Source organism: Rissa tridactyla, chromosome 16 (assembly GCF_028500815.1).
Source record: "Rissa tridactyla isolate bRisTri1 chromosome 16, bRisTri1.patW.cur.20221130, whole genome shotgun sequence".
In the NCBI taxonomy this organism is placed as follows: Eukaryota; Metazoa; Chordata; class Aves; order Charadriiformes; family Laridae; genus Rissa; species Rissa tridactyla.
In genome coordinates, this window is record NC_071481.1 from 7,206,315 (window position 1) to 7,219,225 (window position 12,911).

The window sequence follows — 12,911 nt, forward strand, 5'->3', positions numbered from 1 at the left end:
CTGTCAGCTCCGTGGAGTATTAGGGTTGTCTGTTTTTAGAAAAAGTACAGATTTTCCTAAAAGCTGCTCGCTTCCTGTCCACTTCTATTTACTCGGTGACTGCGAAATGGTTTTGAGGTTGCATCAGCCAGGTCTGCAAGTGTCAAATGATGAACGCCAATGAGAAGCATCAAGCTTTGTAGAAATACTTACCTGCCCTGCTGTTTAGTCTGGGCTCTTCAGTTACCGCTCCTTACCACATTACAGTGTGTATAGACCAAAGCAGAAAACCTCAAGTTAACGTTTCAGCTATTTCAGCACTGTCGGTAACTTTACCGACCATTTCTTGGTGGTTTTCTCTTATTTTTTGTGTATTTGTGGGCTGACTGTGTGGGTTACGTGTTGTGTGTCTTGCTAGCCACATCTTGCTTTGGCCTTTCTGGGTTTTTTGGTCTTTTGCAATCATGTTGTTTTATATTTGTCTCTACTTTACTTTGACGCCATATCCTCTGTATGTTACTGCCTTGTACTTGGGATTAGGAACGTTTTCGTTTTAGGCAGTTTGGTCTCTTGTGTCACGTCTAGTGCATTATAAAAGAGTTTGTCCTTGTGCTTTTGGGAGCTATTGCACCCCTAATTTGTTTTTTCTCCTCTAGGCTTCTTTCCTTTGAAATCATACCAACCAGTTCACTGAATCACTGGCTTGAAGAGAAGAGAGCACATTTCTGGATTTTCTTTATTCCTTCCTCCCCTTTTCGTTTCTTACAAGTTGTGAATTCATCACTTCATGATTAATTTTACCCTGGATTGCTTTTTGTCTTCATGTTCTCAATCAGGTTTTCATCTCCACAATGTAGAATGAGGAGAGATTCCATACTGGTTATTTCTTTTATCTTCTGTATTAGCGTGTTGTCACCAATATATTCAAGAACTTAGGAATTGTCCTATGTCCTGTTGCATTCCCAACCTTCTGTTGGAATATTGACATTGATAACGGGGCTGCCGTCAGCTCCAGAGCAAGAGGCCGAGGGATGGAATTTGCTTGATTTGCTTGTGCTTGCATTCATGCTAGCTGCAGGCTGCAAAATGTCAGCTCATCTCTCTGCAGTACATCAAAGCCTCTCCGCCACATTAAAAGCAGATCTTGTAGACTTTCTCCACGTGAAGCATGGGGAGACACCTGGGGTTATGAATCCATTAAAAGCTACCTGTGTAGGAGATGTATTTGGTTTTATATGCGCGCGCACACAGACACACGCGTATTTTTATTGGCCAACATGGTAATGTTTGGCCAGCTGCCTGGAAACTATTCTAAACTCTACCCAGAGTGGGAGCTTGTGAAAAATACGCTCTAGCATATGGATGGCGTATTCTTTTAGCAGCTCCCTCGTTTCCACTCCATTATAAATATTTACCTTTATTCATCAGTCCTCGACAATCACTTTACTAGCCATCTTTGGCAAGAAGCTAACATTGAGAATGTATGTATTTAGGTGTACTGGACCACACTAGTGGTTAGGTAATTAAATGTGAAATTATTGGAGGTGGGAGCATAGGATTGTGTTGTAACTTAACTGCAGCTTGCTTGTTGGTGTTTTTTTTGTTTTTTGTTTTTTTTTTAAAGGGTTTCTGGCTTTGGGACAGATGTGGGCTATTAATAACAAAATCTGTTCTTAGGGATGCCAGTGTCTTTTAACCTTAATGTGTTTCCCTCTCTTCCCTCCCTGTTGTTTTTCTCCCAACCGTCAGGTCCCAAGCCTCTGTGAAGATCTCCTCTCCTCTGTTGATCAGCCATTGAAGATTGCGCGAGATAAGGTGGTAGGAAAAGACTACCTATTGTGTGACTACAACAGAGATGGAGACTCGTATAGGTGAGTTCATATCCAAAGCAAGGAACTAACTGGCTTACTCTGTAAATGAGAGCTACATAGGAGTATTGCAGTCCCTTCTCCCTCTTAGCCAAAAAAAATTCTTGGCGATGAAGCTGGGGCTATTTCACATCCTCTTCTCTTGAGCGAGACAGTGACTATGGAAGTTGTTCTTGGTATTTCCCTAATGTGAAAGAGCATAAATACCTTCATCTCCGGAACACTGTAGAGCACTTCAGTTTCAGGTAATGTGGTTGTGTGGTTGCTAATCTGATGACCTTTGCAAGGCAGGTCCCCACTGTCCATCTCTGGAACAAGATGTGTTTTATCCTAGAAACCACTGTGTTTCTGCACATTTTCTTTACTGTGATTTGCAGTTGTTCATTGAAGCCTAAAATGTGATGATGTTACCTTGTTAAAGGGGTGAGTGGCACATTTCTGTTAGGCTTTCTGTAGTATAGTTATACCTTAGAGAGTTAAAAGCAGTTGGATCTCTAAAAGAAATGACTGTGGTGGCCTTGGTGTGAAATTAAACCAGCTATTGTTGCAAAGTTGTAAAATCTTTGAAAGGGATAACAACAGAAAAGAGATGATGCAAGCGGTTGGTTTCAACAAAATCATCTTCTTGTACAAAACAGGGGTGGACTTGCCAGCTGGGAAAGGCTCTGTCACTCGTGTTTTGTGAGGGATTGAGTCTGACTTTGGCCATGCAATGTCGTTAGTTCTCTATGAAACCTTGGCCCAAGTTTTTAGCAAGGGAAAGGAATCCCTCTCTACTAAAGTAGCTAATTTATTCTGAGGACTATAGACACAATCGATGAAAATATTTGAACAATATGAGCTGTATGTAATTATAATATTATGAATTTTGAAGTAGCAGGGGGTTAATGCTGGAATGGTACAATGAGTTTTCAGTATTTTGGCTGCCAGTTTGAACGCAGTCTCTCTTTTAATGTTTTTATGCTATACTGTGCCATTAGGATGATTACAGTTGAGTGACTGTAATGACTCAACTATTTGTTGAGCCATTTTTCCCCCCTTTTTTGCATTGCCTGACTTTTCTTAATGGCTGTAGTGACAGTGGCATAGTTCCAAATATTTAATTAAGAATCACAAAGCTTGTAATCCAGAAGCCTTTGTGAATATTGCATCACCTAGCTTTTGTCCTTTTCTCTTAACGAAGGGTGCTAGGCTGTGAAGTAATGACCGCCATTCGTCTTCTGTCCTGAGTTAACAGCTTCTTCTGGTTATGATTCTAAGGGTGACAGTCTGGCTCACCTTGCAGCTTCAGTGTAATACTTCACATTTTAAAATCAATTTTTAATTGGAACTATCTTACGGTAAGAATTTAACTGTGCTTTGCGCAGATTTGCAGTAGTGGTTTACATTAATCTGGGCAGAATGCTTCAAGAATTCTATTTCAAAGTGGAATTCCAGAAAATATTTTAACAATTTTTTTTTCTTTGGCTTAGGCCATCGTTGCAGAAGCAGGTTAAGCTTATAAAGGACTCAGATCGATTGGTCTCAATCGCTTTGAGTTGCGGAAAAGGTACTTATCTAAACTGAAAGCATACCTGCCTGTAGATGATTTATACTGAGAACATGCCGAGATTCATTTTGTCCTAGAAATAGGAGGAGTCTGATAGTTTATGCAAAGTTTGACAGTGCATCTGGATTGCGACTGAATATAAATCTGAATGAGTTTTTTAAAGTATAACCTATTGCAGTGGGCCAAGAAGTAAGAAAGTCTGTAAGGTGAAGCGTTCGCTCATGTTCTTTAGGGTAGCAGTCTAGCACTGAAAGTGTGTTCAACCTTCTGCAGTAGAGCCTGGTGCCTTTTAAAAGTATTTGTGCATGTATGTCTAAGTTCGTCAGGTCTATGTTAGCAGCTACATGCATTTAGTCCGTTCTAAATTGGTAGCTAAAGTAGAGTTTTATATATTCCGCCCTCCACGAGATGTACTCATGCAGCTGCACGCTCTTGGGCAGACGCGAGAGGAGGGATTAGATCCTGCATTTCTCGTGGGTCTCTCAAGAGATGCTTCTCACTGAAGTTGCAATGTGTTTCTTGCAGTCCCCTTGCAGCCTCTTTAGGCTGTCGACATGAGCGTCTATCACCAGAGGCACGGGAAACTTGAAAAGGCACTTGTTAAACAGTATTGTGACATGCTGCAGTAACTCATAACACTTGCTCCCCCCCGTCTCTCCGTGTTTAATTAGTGCATGTGGCAGCCCTTTCTTTAAGGTTAGTTTCGCGCTTGCCTCCAAAATTTGCTCAATCTCTTTCTTTCTGAGAAGATACTTGAATAGTTGCAAGGAAGCAGCAGGACTTCGGTTTTTTTAAATCGCTTTGAAATTTTCAGGACTTATTAAGTAATGAGGTTTCAGAGAAGCTATTTCATTTGTTCATCTAGAATAGGCATGATGTATTAATTGCTGGCATTAAAGAATGCTGTTCTTCAAGGCTTTTGATTCCAGCGTTCTGGATTGAAGTGATTCTTCCTTCTGGAACTGATTGGTCTCAGCTCTGTTTGGGGAAGTAAATTCTTTCCTTCAGCACAAAGCAAAAGCCTTTGAAAACCAAGCAACGCTAACATGTGCATGTGTTAATCCCATTCTGTGCCTGTGTTCAGACACTGTTACTCATACCTCATAAAATCTGAAGTTGTTACTGCGAAGTGGCTCTTACACTAATTTAATCAATTAGGCCAAAATCTAGGAGGAGTTTACTGTGCTTTTAAAAGCGTTTGTTATTTCCACAAAGATTTTTCACAACCGCAAGCTCGATGAGAAGTCCCAAGAAATACTATTCCCTGCCTGCAACGTGCTACACATCCCCAATTACTGCACCCTTCCAACTAAACACCAGTTTTCATTTTATTGCTAATTGCATTGTTTTTAATACTAATCCAAGGATTTCAAAGCATTCTGCGGACAACTGAGCCTCTTGCTACTTTGGCAGGAAAGATAGAGCTAGGTAGTCAGACTTTCTCACTGAGAATTGAGTTTTATAGGGCTTTTTTTGAGTGGCTTTACAATTTGACTGGGAATTAGCTTTGAAAAGACGCTGCTGCGGGATGTTTGGCCATTCGGGTGATAATTCCACCAGTTTCATGGGGGAATGAATATCCTAATGCTTAGCCCATCACAGTTTAATCTGTCCTTGTATTTAGACAGACTTGGTTTTCTCCACGTCGAGCATGGATCAGACCAGCAGGTAGTCTTGGAGTCTTTTTGGAGTCTCTTGGATCTTCATAAATAGATAATTTTCAGGTTTTGTCATATTATCATACTGCTGCTTGGGGGAACAGCCTTTCACGCATGTTGTCTCGCAGGCACTTCTGTGAGTGCTCCTGGAATAACAAAGGTTTGTGGGGAGTGTCTAACGGACGGGGAATCCACATTGTGAAGGCAGAGCTTTTATTAATTTTTTTTTTTTATATATATATATATATATAAGACTTCAAGGTCCCTGACTTTGTCCATACATTTCCACTCTAAGTATGTTTGATCACTCTATTAAATAGAATCCTTATGGGGAATTTGGTGCCAGCAATACTGAAACCTGTTAGCTGAAACAAAAAACATTCTCTTCTAGGGAAATTAGAGGTCTGACTTGTGAAATTTAAGTGCTTGTCCGTCTGTCTTTCTTCAAATAGCCTCCATTTAAGTTTTTAAATGTGTTGTGAGTACTCTTCCACAAAAAGGGAAAAAAGCGGGGGGTTGTGTTATGAGATTGTTTGGGGTTTTTTTTAGGTGAAGTTGTTGCTGGCTCCAACTATAATGAGATGAAAATGCCACAATCTGCTAGCTGGAAGAATCTATGTTACTAGGCTTCCCTTAAATCCCATTCCTGCAGCCTGCAAAAGACATCTAATGTTTACAATTAAAGTGTCTTGACTGTGGCTTCTGTACGGGTTCTCTGCTCACCGATTTCCTCATACGTGATGGAGAAGCCGAGTGTTCCAAATTTACAGAAAACAGTAGAATTTTTTTTTTTTTTTTTAATCTGCCTTTTAAAATCTAGTAGAGAAAGAAAAAGGAAGCGCATGCTAATGGCATTGCCTGGCGCGAGAATCCTGGCTTTGCTTTTGCAGGCTGCCGGATAGCGAGGTCAGGGCTCTCTCTGCCTCCGCTTCTCCGGTATCTTTTGGTTTTGTATCTCCTGCCCGATGGGGGTGGGTTTGCCACTTGGGAACGCCGCAGATAACACACACCAGTGGTGATTTTTATGCGTGTCTCTTCCAGATTTCAGAGTTGTTAGGTAAAGGAGCACTACTGTAGCTGTCTGCTTTTTTCCCGAGTCTTAAGCAACTGTTATAAAATGAGAACCACCACCTGAAAAGCATCGCTCCGGCTGGCCGTGGCATGATGATTTAGCTTTTCCTGGTGTCTCACCTTTTGAGTCAGATGGGGTAGGGAGGAGCCGAGCGTTGTGAAAGCGCGAAGCCAGAGCGGAGCCTGTTCTTTGTGCTTTGCATTAAACAGATGTCAAAACTAGACGCCTTTCTGAGAAACGAGTAACAAATGGCTACTGAGGAGAAAGCCCTTACGTATGGACTGCATTAAGACCTGGTGTTAGTAGGCTGGAGTGTGTTGAAAAGTGAGTAGGTAAAGGGTAGAGGTACCTTTCTTTAAACTAGCAGTGATATATGTAGGTTGGTTATCCGCAGGGGAAATGAAAAGGAGAATGCAGGTTTACAGAACAGGGGTTATAAAAGTCTCAAGCAGATGGGCAAAGGGTTCCATTAATCTTTTAATACCAAATCTTTCATTAAGAGCACAAAATCTCTTCCGCACCTGCAGAAATCACAGTAAAACCTGTAGCTTTACAAACCCTGTTAAATCCTTCAAGCTGTTCGAATGTTTTCCTAATGTTATGCTAAAAGTAGAGTTTATTTCAAAGCAAAATAGTGGAGGAGAATTTGGATCTTAGTTGTAGACAGCAGTGTTTGGCTCAAATACCATCAGATCCCAAATAAACTACATGATCTATTTGTATTTGTGTGAAAATTTTAAATAGCTAATGTGCAACACCTGAGGCTCATTTTTGAGTATTTAAGAAGGAACAGATTCAAACCCAACCATGATTATTTATATAGTAGAAACCTGAAGACGAGGAGTGTTCCCCAGGTACGCTGCAAACTTTGAGGAGTCAGTGTCCCCTTTTTGTCAGTGTTTGAAATGGCTGTTGAGGGTGAAATTCTTACAGATAAATGGCTCTCGGAAACTTCCGAATTTTTTTGGAAGTTCGCTATCTGCAGATCAGGTCAGATCTCACCGATCTCAAACCTTTCAGAGTTTGTCTTGGTTGTCTAACTGTTTCTGTTTTTCTTGTCTCTTTGGCAGATCACCGTGGAGTAACAAATACGATCCTCCCCTGGAAGACGGTGCCATGCCATCTGCTCGCCTGCGCAAGCTGGAGGTGGAAGCCAACAATGCCTTTGACCAGTACAGAGACTTGTATGTCAGTTCTACCGTACAGAGCCCTCTGCTTTCCTTGTTTCCTTCAGCAGGCATGCAATACACACAATGAGTCTAAAATGTGGTCACTAGCTGTCTCTGAGAGCGGCATCCCAATGTATAGCAGAGGAAGAAGGGTAGGCAGCCGCTGATCCGCTGCTGGGAAGCGTGTCCGCTGTGATTTCACGATACGAAAAAGTGATCAAATTTGTCAGCTGATGCTAAAGGCAGATGCTGAGGTGCTTTCCCGCCTCCTTCCCCCCTTTAACAGATTAATGGCGTCTTTGTCCTGAAATGACCTGTGTTCTCTTTGATCTCGACTAAGTTCAGTCTTAAACCATCTGCCTTTTTCGTTCCCTCAAGACTGTACTCTCTCAAAGTATCTACATATATAGCAGCAACTTTCACGTCTTCCAGTAAAATGACAGGCACCAGTGTACTGAAATGCAGCAATCGTGTGGGGTTTAATGGACTTCTGCTGCAAGCATCTCTGATGCTTGTTTTAGCCCCTGTCTTGTTAAAGAGGTGTAAAGCAACGGAATTAATAGTGCGTGCGTAAGGTAAATGTAGATTCCGCAGCGTCTTTTTTTAAAAGCAGCATTAGGAAACTGTCTGGGTGGCTCGTCAGTGGAACAGTTGTTCTAAAAGGTGAGACCGCACTGGGCTTGCATTGCAGTCACATCCGAGGTCTCGGGATGTGATCAGGTTTAGCTGTCTTTATAGATTTCCATCCCTTAAGCAGCGACGGGAGATAAATAGTAATGCTAAAGCTAAAAAGGAAGCGTGTGTTGTGAAGCAAAATGAACTTACCGCTTTATCCAGTAATGAGATGCTTTCTTATTGGAGATGCCTGATGACCGTGAAAAAGGTGAACAAACCTCATTGCTTCTTCATGTTGCCCAAAAATGGGGATAAAACACAGCCTTAGTTGTGGTTCATCGGGTGTCACTGTACTATTGCAATGCTAACAAAAGCACGTAAAAAGGTACGTTTCTTGCTAGATTTTCAACTCATTTTAAGATGTGGCTTGATGTAAATATAGCCTGTCCAGATGTGTAATCTTCACACTTTTGTTACAGGTATCAAATTTTTACTTAGTTTCATGCATCATTTTCATAGATACCCAACTTCTCTTGTAAGTAACAGTTGTTATTGGTATGTGAATTTACTGGAAGAAAGGAATTTTGCATACGCAGCAAAGAGAGGTTTGCAGTTACTCCCCAGGTGCAGAACACACCAGGACCAATATGGTTTTTTATACACTAAGATGAAAATGAGTAGGTTTATGGAACCAGGTTTGTCTTTTTAAATCCCTCTCTGATCAAATGACCATGAAGTCACAGCTGGATACAATAACTCCTTTAAAAAGGCTTCATTTGCAGGAAGGAAAGCAAATACAAGTTGCTCTCAGACTTAGGTGAATCTGTTGAACCCTGTTCAACACGTGCTACAACAGAACTCTGAATATATTGGATGGAAGTAAAAAGCGAGATTGTATCGAATTTCATCTTTCAGTTTGTCAGTCCCAAGTTTTACAGGCGATACGTTGTTAGAGGGGATACGGGAGGGATTTCTCACAAAGACTTCATTCTCGTGTCGTCAGCCAGCAGTGACGGAGGCATCATGGCTTGCAGTGTAGTCAGGCTAGATAAGCGCGTCTGTCAGCACGGTGCGCCTCGATGTGTGTTCCGATCTCAAAAATGTGTCAGGAGAAGAGGAGAAGGGCGGCTTATGTTTTGCTGAGTGGTGTAAAAATTGTGGCATTTTTGGAAAGAATTTGCAAAGTTAGAGAAACTTAACCTGACCGTTTGAAGGGTTCCTCGTGCTTGAAATTGGAAATTACTTGTACTTTACCTACAACAGAGATTTGGATAGAAACGTGCTTTTGTGCTAGCGGTTGGACTCTTGCAGTTTCCTTGATAAGACAATTGCATTTTGTATTTTGACAGCGGAAACTTAATTTTGACTTGGAAATTGGGCCAGAGAGATGAGGTGGGGGTAGCAAGTGCCAGCTTTTCCCACTGCTGCTTTCTGGTCTTGCCAACATATCAGGTTGGGAACGGCTGTAACAATTACCGGTGTAACAGCTGCTGGAGCCGTGGGGGAGTCTGAAGTGTGGGGAAGGTTGTAGTTGGGAAGAAGATGGCAATTGCAGTGATGTAATTCCCGTGGTCTGCTAGAGCTGGAAACTAATCCCGCGTACCTGCTGTAAAGCCAGGAGTAGGGCTGAGCCGTGCGATGGCGATTAAAGGTGTCACTGGCCTCCCAGTTTGGCAGCTTGCGGTGCTGGGAACGGAGCGTGCGTTGCATCAGGGCCAGGACAAAGTTATCAGCGTCGGTTCAAATTCCAGAGCCGGTGACAAGAGAGGTTTTCCAGCATTGTGAAATATTTCAGGCTCGTTTGAAAGCGTTGATGTATTAATCAAAAAAAAAAAAAAAAGTAGCATGCTGGCAGCCTTCAGTACTGTACCTTTTGTGGAAATTATGGTTTCTGTTATATGGGAAGATTTACAACAGGTCCGCTTTCCAGTAACGGTGCTCATTTTGTAAGCAGAGTGCAAAAGGAGTTTCTTGAATTGACCTGCAGAGATTTTCACTGTCTCTGGTCACGCTGGGGTTGTCTGTCCAAAACAGACCATTCATAGGTGACACCGAGCTAATCAATACTTCACATTACAAACTCTTTCTTAAAAAACGTGGGTTTAAGTGTAGCAGTTGTTGCACTGTTAAGACTTTCGGCTTGCCTTGCAGATGAAGAGGATGAAAACGATGCTGGGAGAGAAATGATTTGACACATCGGGTTCTCATTCAGCCCTCCCTTAAGAGACTGTTCTGTCCCACTCTCTATGGGGCAGAGAATGTTTTTGAACTGCACCTCTAACCACAGCTATGCTGTGTTTTATGGTAGAGAGGTAACAGTTAATACAAAAATAATCTTATGTAAGCAGTCATTCATAGAGAACACCGAGCACCAGTGTGCTTGAATTTCCTGGGCCATTAGACATTTTATTCCTATAATGAGGGTTTCTCTTAGGTTTTTTTCAAAGCAGTTTGTGGCTTTGTTGCCAGCCTTGCTGGGCTGAACCGCTGGATCCTGCGCTTGCGGTCATCTAGCCAGCGTGGACTGCTTGTCCCGGAAAGATGTTGGGCGTCTTAATACCTTGTAAGCACTTATTCCTGAGACGTTGCTCTGTGTGGTGCTTGCTTCCCTCCCCTGCTTTAAAATACATCTTATACTGGTTGTTCCCGTGAAGAGCGGAAGAAGAGGATGTTTCTATAGAAAAATAAGTACTTTTGAGAACGTGTGCTGTTCCTGCTCTGCTCTCAGCATATGGTACAAGCGTGCTCTGGATTCTCTCCTGTTTTATTTTACCTTTACGCACAGTAAGTAAGTGGTAATAATCTCACCGAGTTCATCTTGGGCGTCTCCCCAGACTTCAGATAGTTTCAGTTTTTCCTCGTGTCAGTCCCATTTGGCCCACATACCGTTCCTTTACAGATTTCTGTTCTAATCAGGTGTGGTAAGTATCCACCTACGTTTCGTGAGTCATCGGCATGTCTTTGCCATTTCCCAAGGGGCTGGCACCTGCTAGCGTGGGTGTTTTGAGGGAAACAGCCTGTTACGCGTTTGTTAACAATTTATGTGAAATAATCTATTCAGATGTGCTTGCTGGTGACTCGTCTTAATCTTTTGTCCCCAGAAGCTTACTGGCTGACACACTCAGTGACTGTAGTGTGAAAATAAGTTTAGAGAAGTCTTGTAGTAGCACATGGAGTTGTTTCAAATTGTGAAATCTTGAGAAGAACAGTTTTGCTGAATCTTCAGTGCTGAGTTGTTCCCTGTTAAGTGTCTGTTTTAATGCAAACTACCTTTATGTACCTCTAGGGCTGCCTCCCTTTTATTTCTGGAGGCGCGTTCGTGTTGCTTTGGATTAAAGAGGAATTATACTAGGTTTTTAATTCCCTCTCTGTTATATGTGTTAGACGACAAGCATATTCCTTGGTTATCTGTTTTACCAAAATGCATGTCACTTTCCCAAAAAACAACTGTTTGATTTTGATCTCCTGCTGCCAGGTTTAACTCAGACACTGCCTGAAGCCAATGCCCTGGTGTGTTTCTGTTCAGTAGGTTATTATTCCCAGATGGAAGTCTAATATCTTACACCCTTCAGTTAGAGCCTTGGCTCTCCACTTCCAATATCATGAAGATAATTTCTTCAAACACATGGTTGTAATTTATTGCCCTTTGCTTGACGTGTGTGTGCGATTGATTGAAATCAAAGCGTGATGAGGACCAGGGCATCTGGATAAATCTATCTATTTTAGATTCCGTGTTCTGTTGTTTTGGGTTGGAGATAATCAGTGCTTTAATTAAGTAATCTAATCACTCTTTGTTGTCTGGAAGAAATAATTTCTAAAGTGCTTAAATAGACCTCCCTGGGGAAGGATGCTGCTGATCTGAATATTTCTACAAACAAGTTGAGTTCTGGCAACTTTGGACTGGTTTAGTAAGCTGACATATGTTTAGAAAGCTATTCCTTACCTCTTTGTTTCTTGGGTTAAGTTGGATTTATTGGTGCTTTTGATTTTTAACAGCTTTTTTTAAAAAAAAAAAAAAAAAGATAAAACGTTCCTCTTAATCATTCTGCTCCTGAAAATGTTTTTATTGATCAAGGCTTTGAGTTCCCTCAACAGAGGAACTTTTGAACTCCTGCTTCTGTCTGTGTTTTGATGTTGATCCATTTTCAATTTGTTGTATTAGAGCTCTGGACAAGGGATTTGGTAGGAGCGGAAGGAGGTCTGGGAGAAGATTGACCTCTAAAATGTCTTCATTGCGTCTAATCCTCTTGTTATTGAATTTTGGATTGGAATCCTATCCGAAATGGAGGGAGTCACTCAAATTTTTGATGGTGTTAGCGGTGCTGAGGATGGCACCCCTGCCAACCAGCTCTGCAGCGTACGAGCTGCCTCACCTGAACATCCATCACCGCTCCCTGTGCAGCTGGAGGAGGAAAGGCTGCGGTAATTTCCTGCATGCGTGTGCTAGAGAGCTTGAAGGGGCTGCTGGTCATTTAATTTTGGCTACTCTTTAATTTTTAGGGTGCTCAGGGCTGGTTTGGGGCATTTTTTTATCAGTGTGTTTAATCCCATGAACAGCCTTGCTTTGCTGAACTTCGGGGATGTCTCATTTTGCCTCTGTGGCCCTTTGCCATTGAACTCATCATCTCGACTACCAAGTATGTTCAAATGTCCTGCAAGCTGCTGGATAGCTTTCCCCTTTTTAGCTGTTTTTACCTTTTTGCTTAGTTTATTTTGGATTGTATGCTTGAACCACCTCTGCTACTAGCCTTTGTCCACTTGACAAGAAAAAATGGCAAACCTCTGTTGGTGCTGCCCTTAGACTTTAACTCTCCGAGTGCTGCTATAGTTTGTCATCTAATTTCTCCTTCCCTGCCTTTGTATGTCCCTTTACCTGCTCTGATACGTCTCTTTACGTGGTCTGATAGACCATGAGATCCTCCGAGTGGAGTTCATTCCTCTCCAGTTTTGAATATACTTTGCACTTCTCGCAAGGTTTGGAGCAATTGCTGTATTCATCTC

The 12,911-nt window shown here is 41.9% G+C and overlaps 1 protein-coding gene across 3 annotated transcripts in view; it reads left to right on the forward strand.

Annotated features, from left to right (window-relative positions):
- CAPZB (capping actin protein of muscle Z-line subunit beta) overlaps positions 1-12,911 on the forward strand; it is a 69,970-nt gene that overhangs the window by 35,992 nt on the left and 21,067 nt on the right. For all 3 annotated transcript variants that reach the window (XM_054222514.1, XM_054222515.1, XM_054222513.1), the window contains 2 exons: positions 1,729-1,850; positions 7,197-7,310. In XM_054222514.1, coding sequence (XP_054078489.1) covers positions 1,729-1,850; positions 7,197-7,310 — 236 coding nt within the window. The remainder of the gene's footprint in view (positions 1-1,728; positions 1,851-7,196; positions 7,311-12,911) is intronic.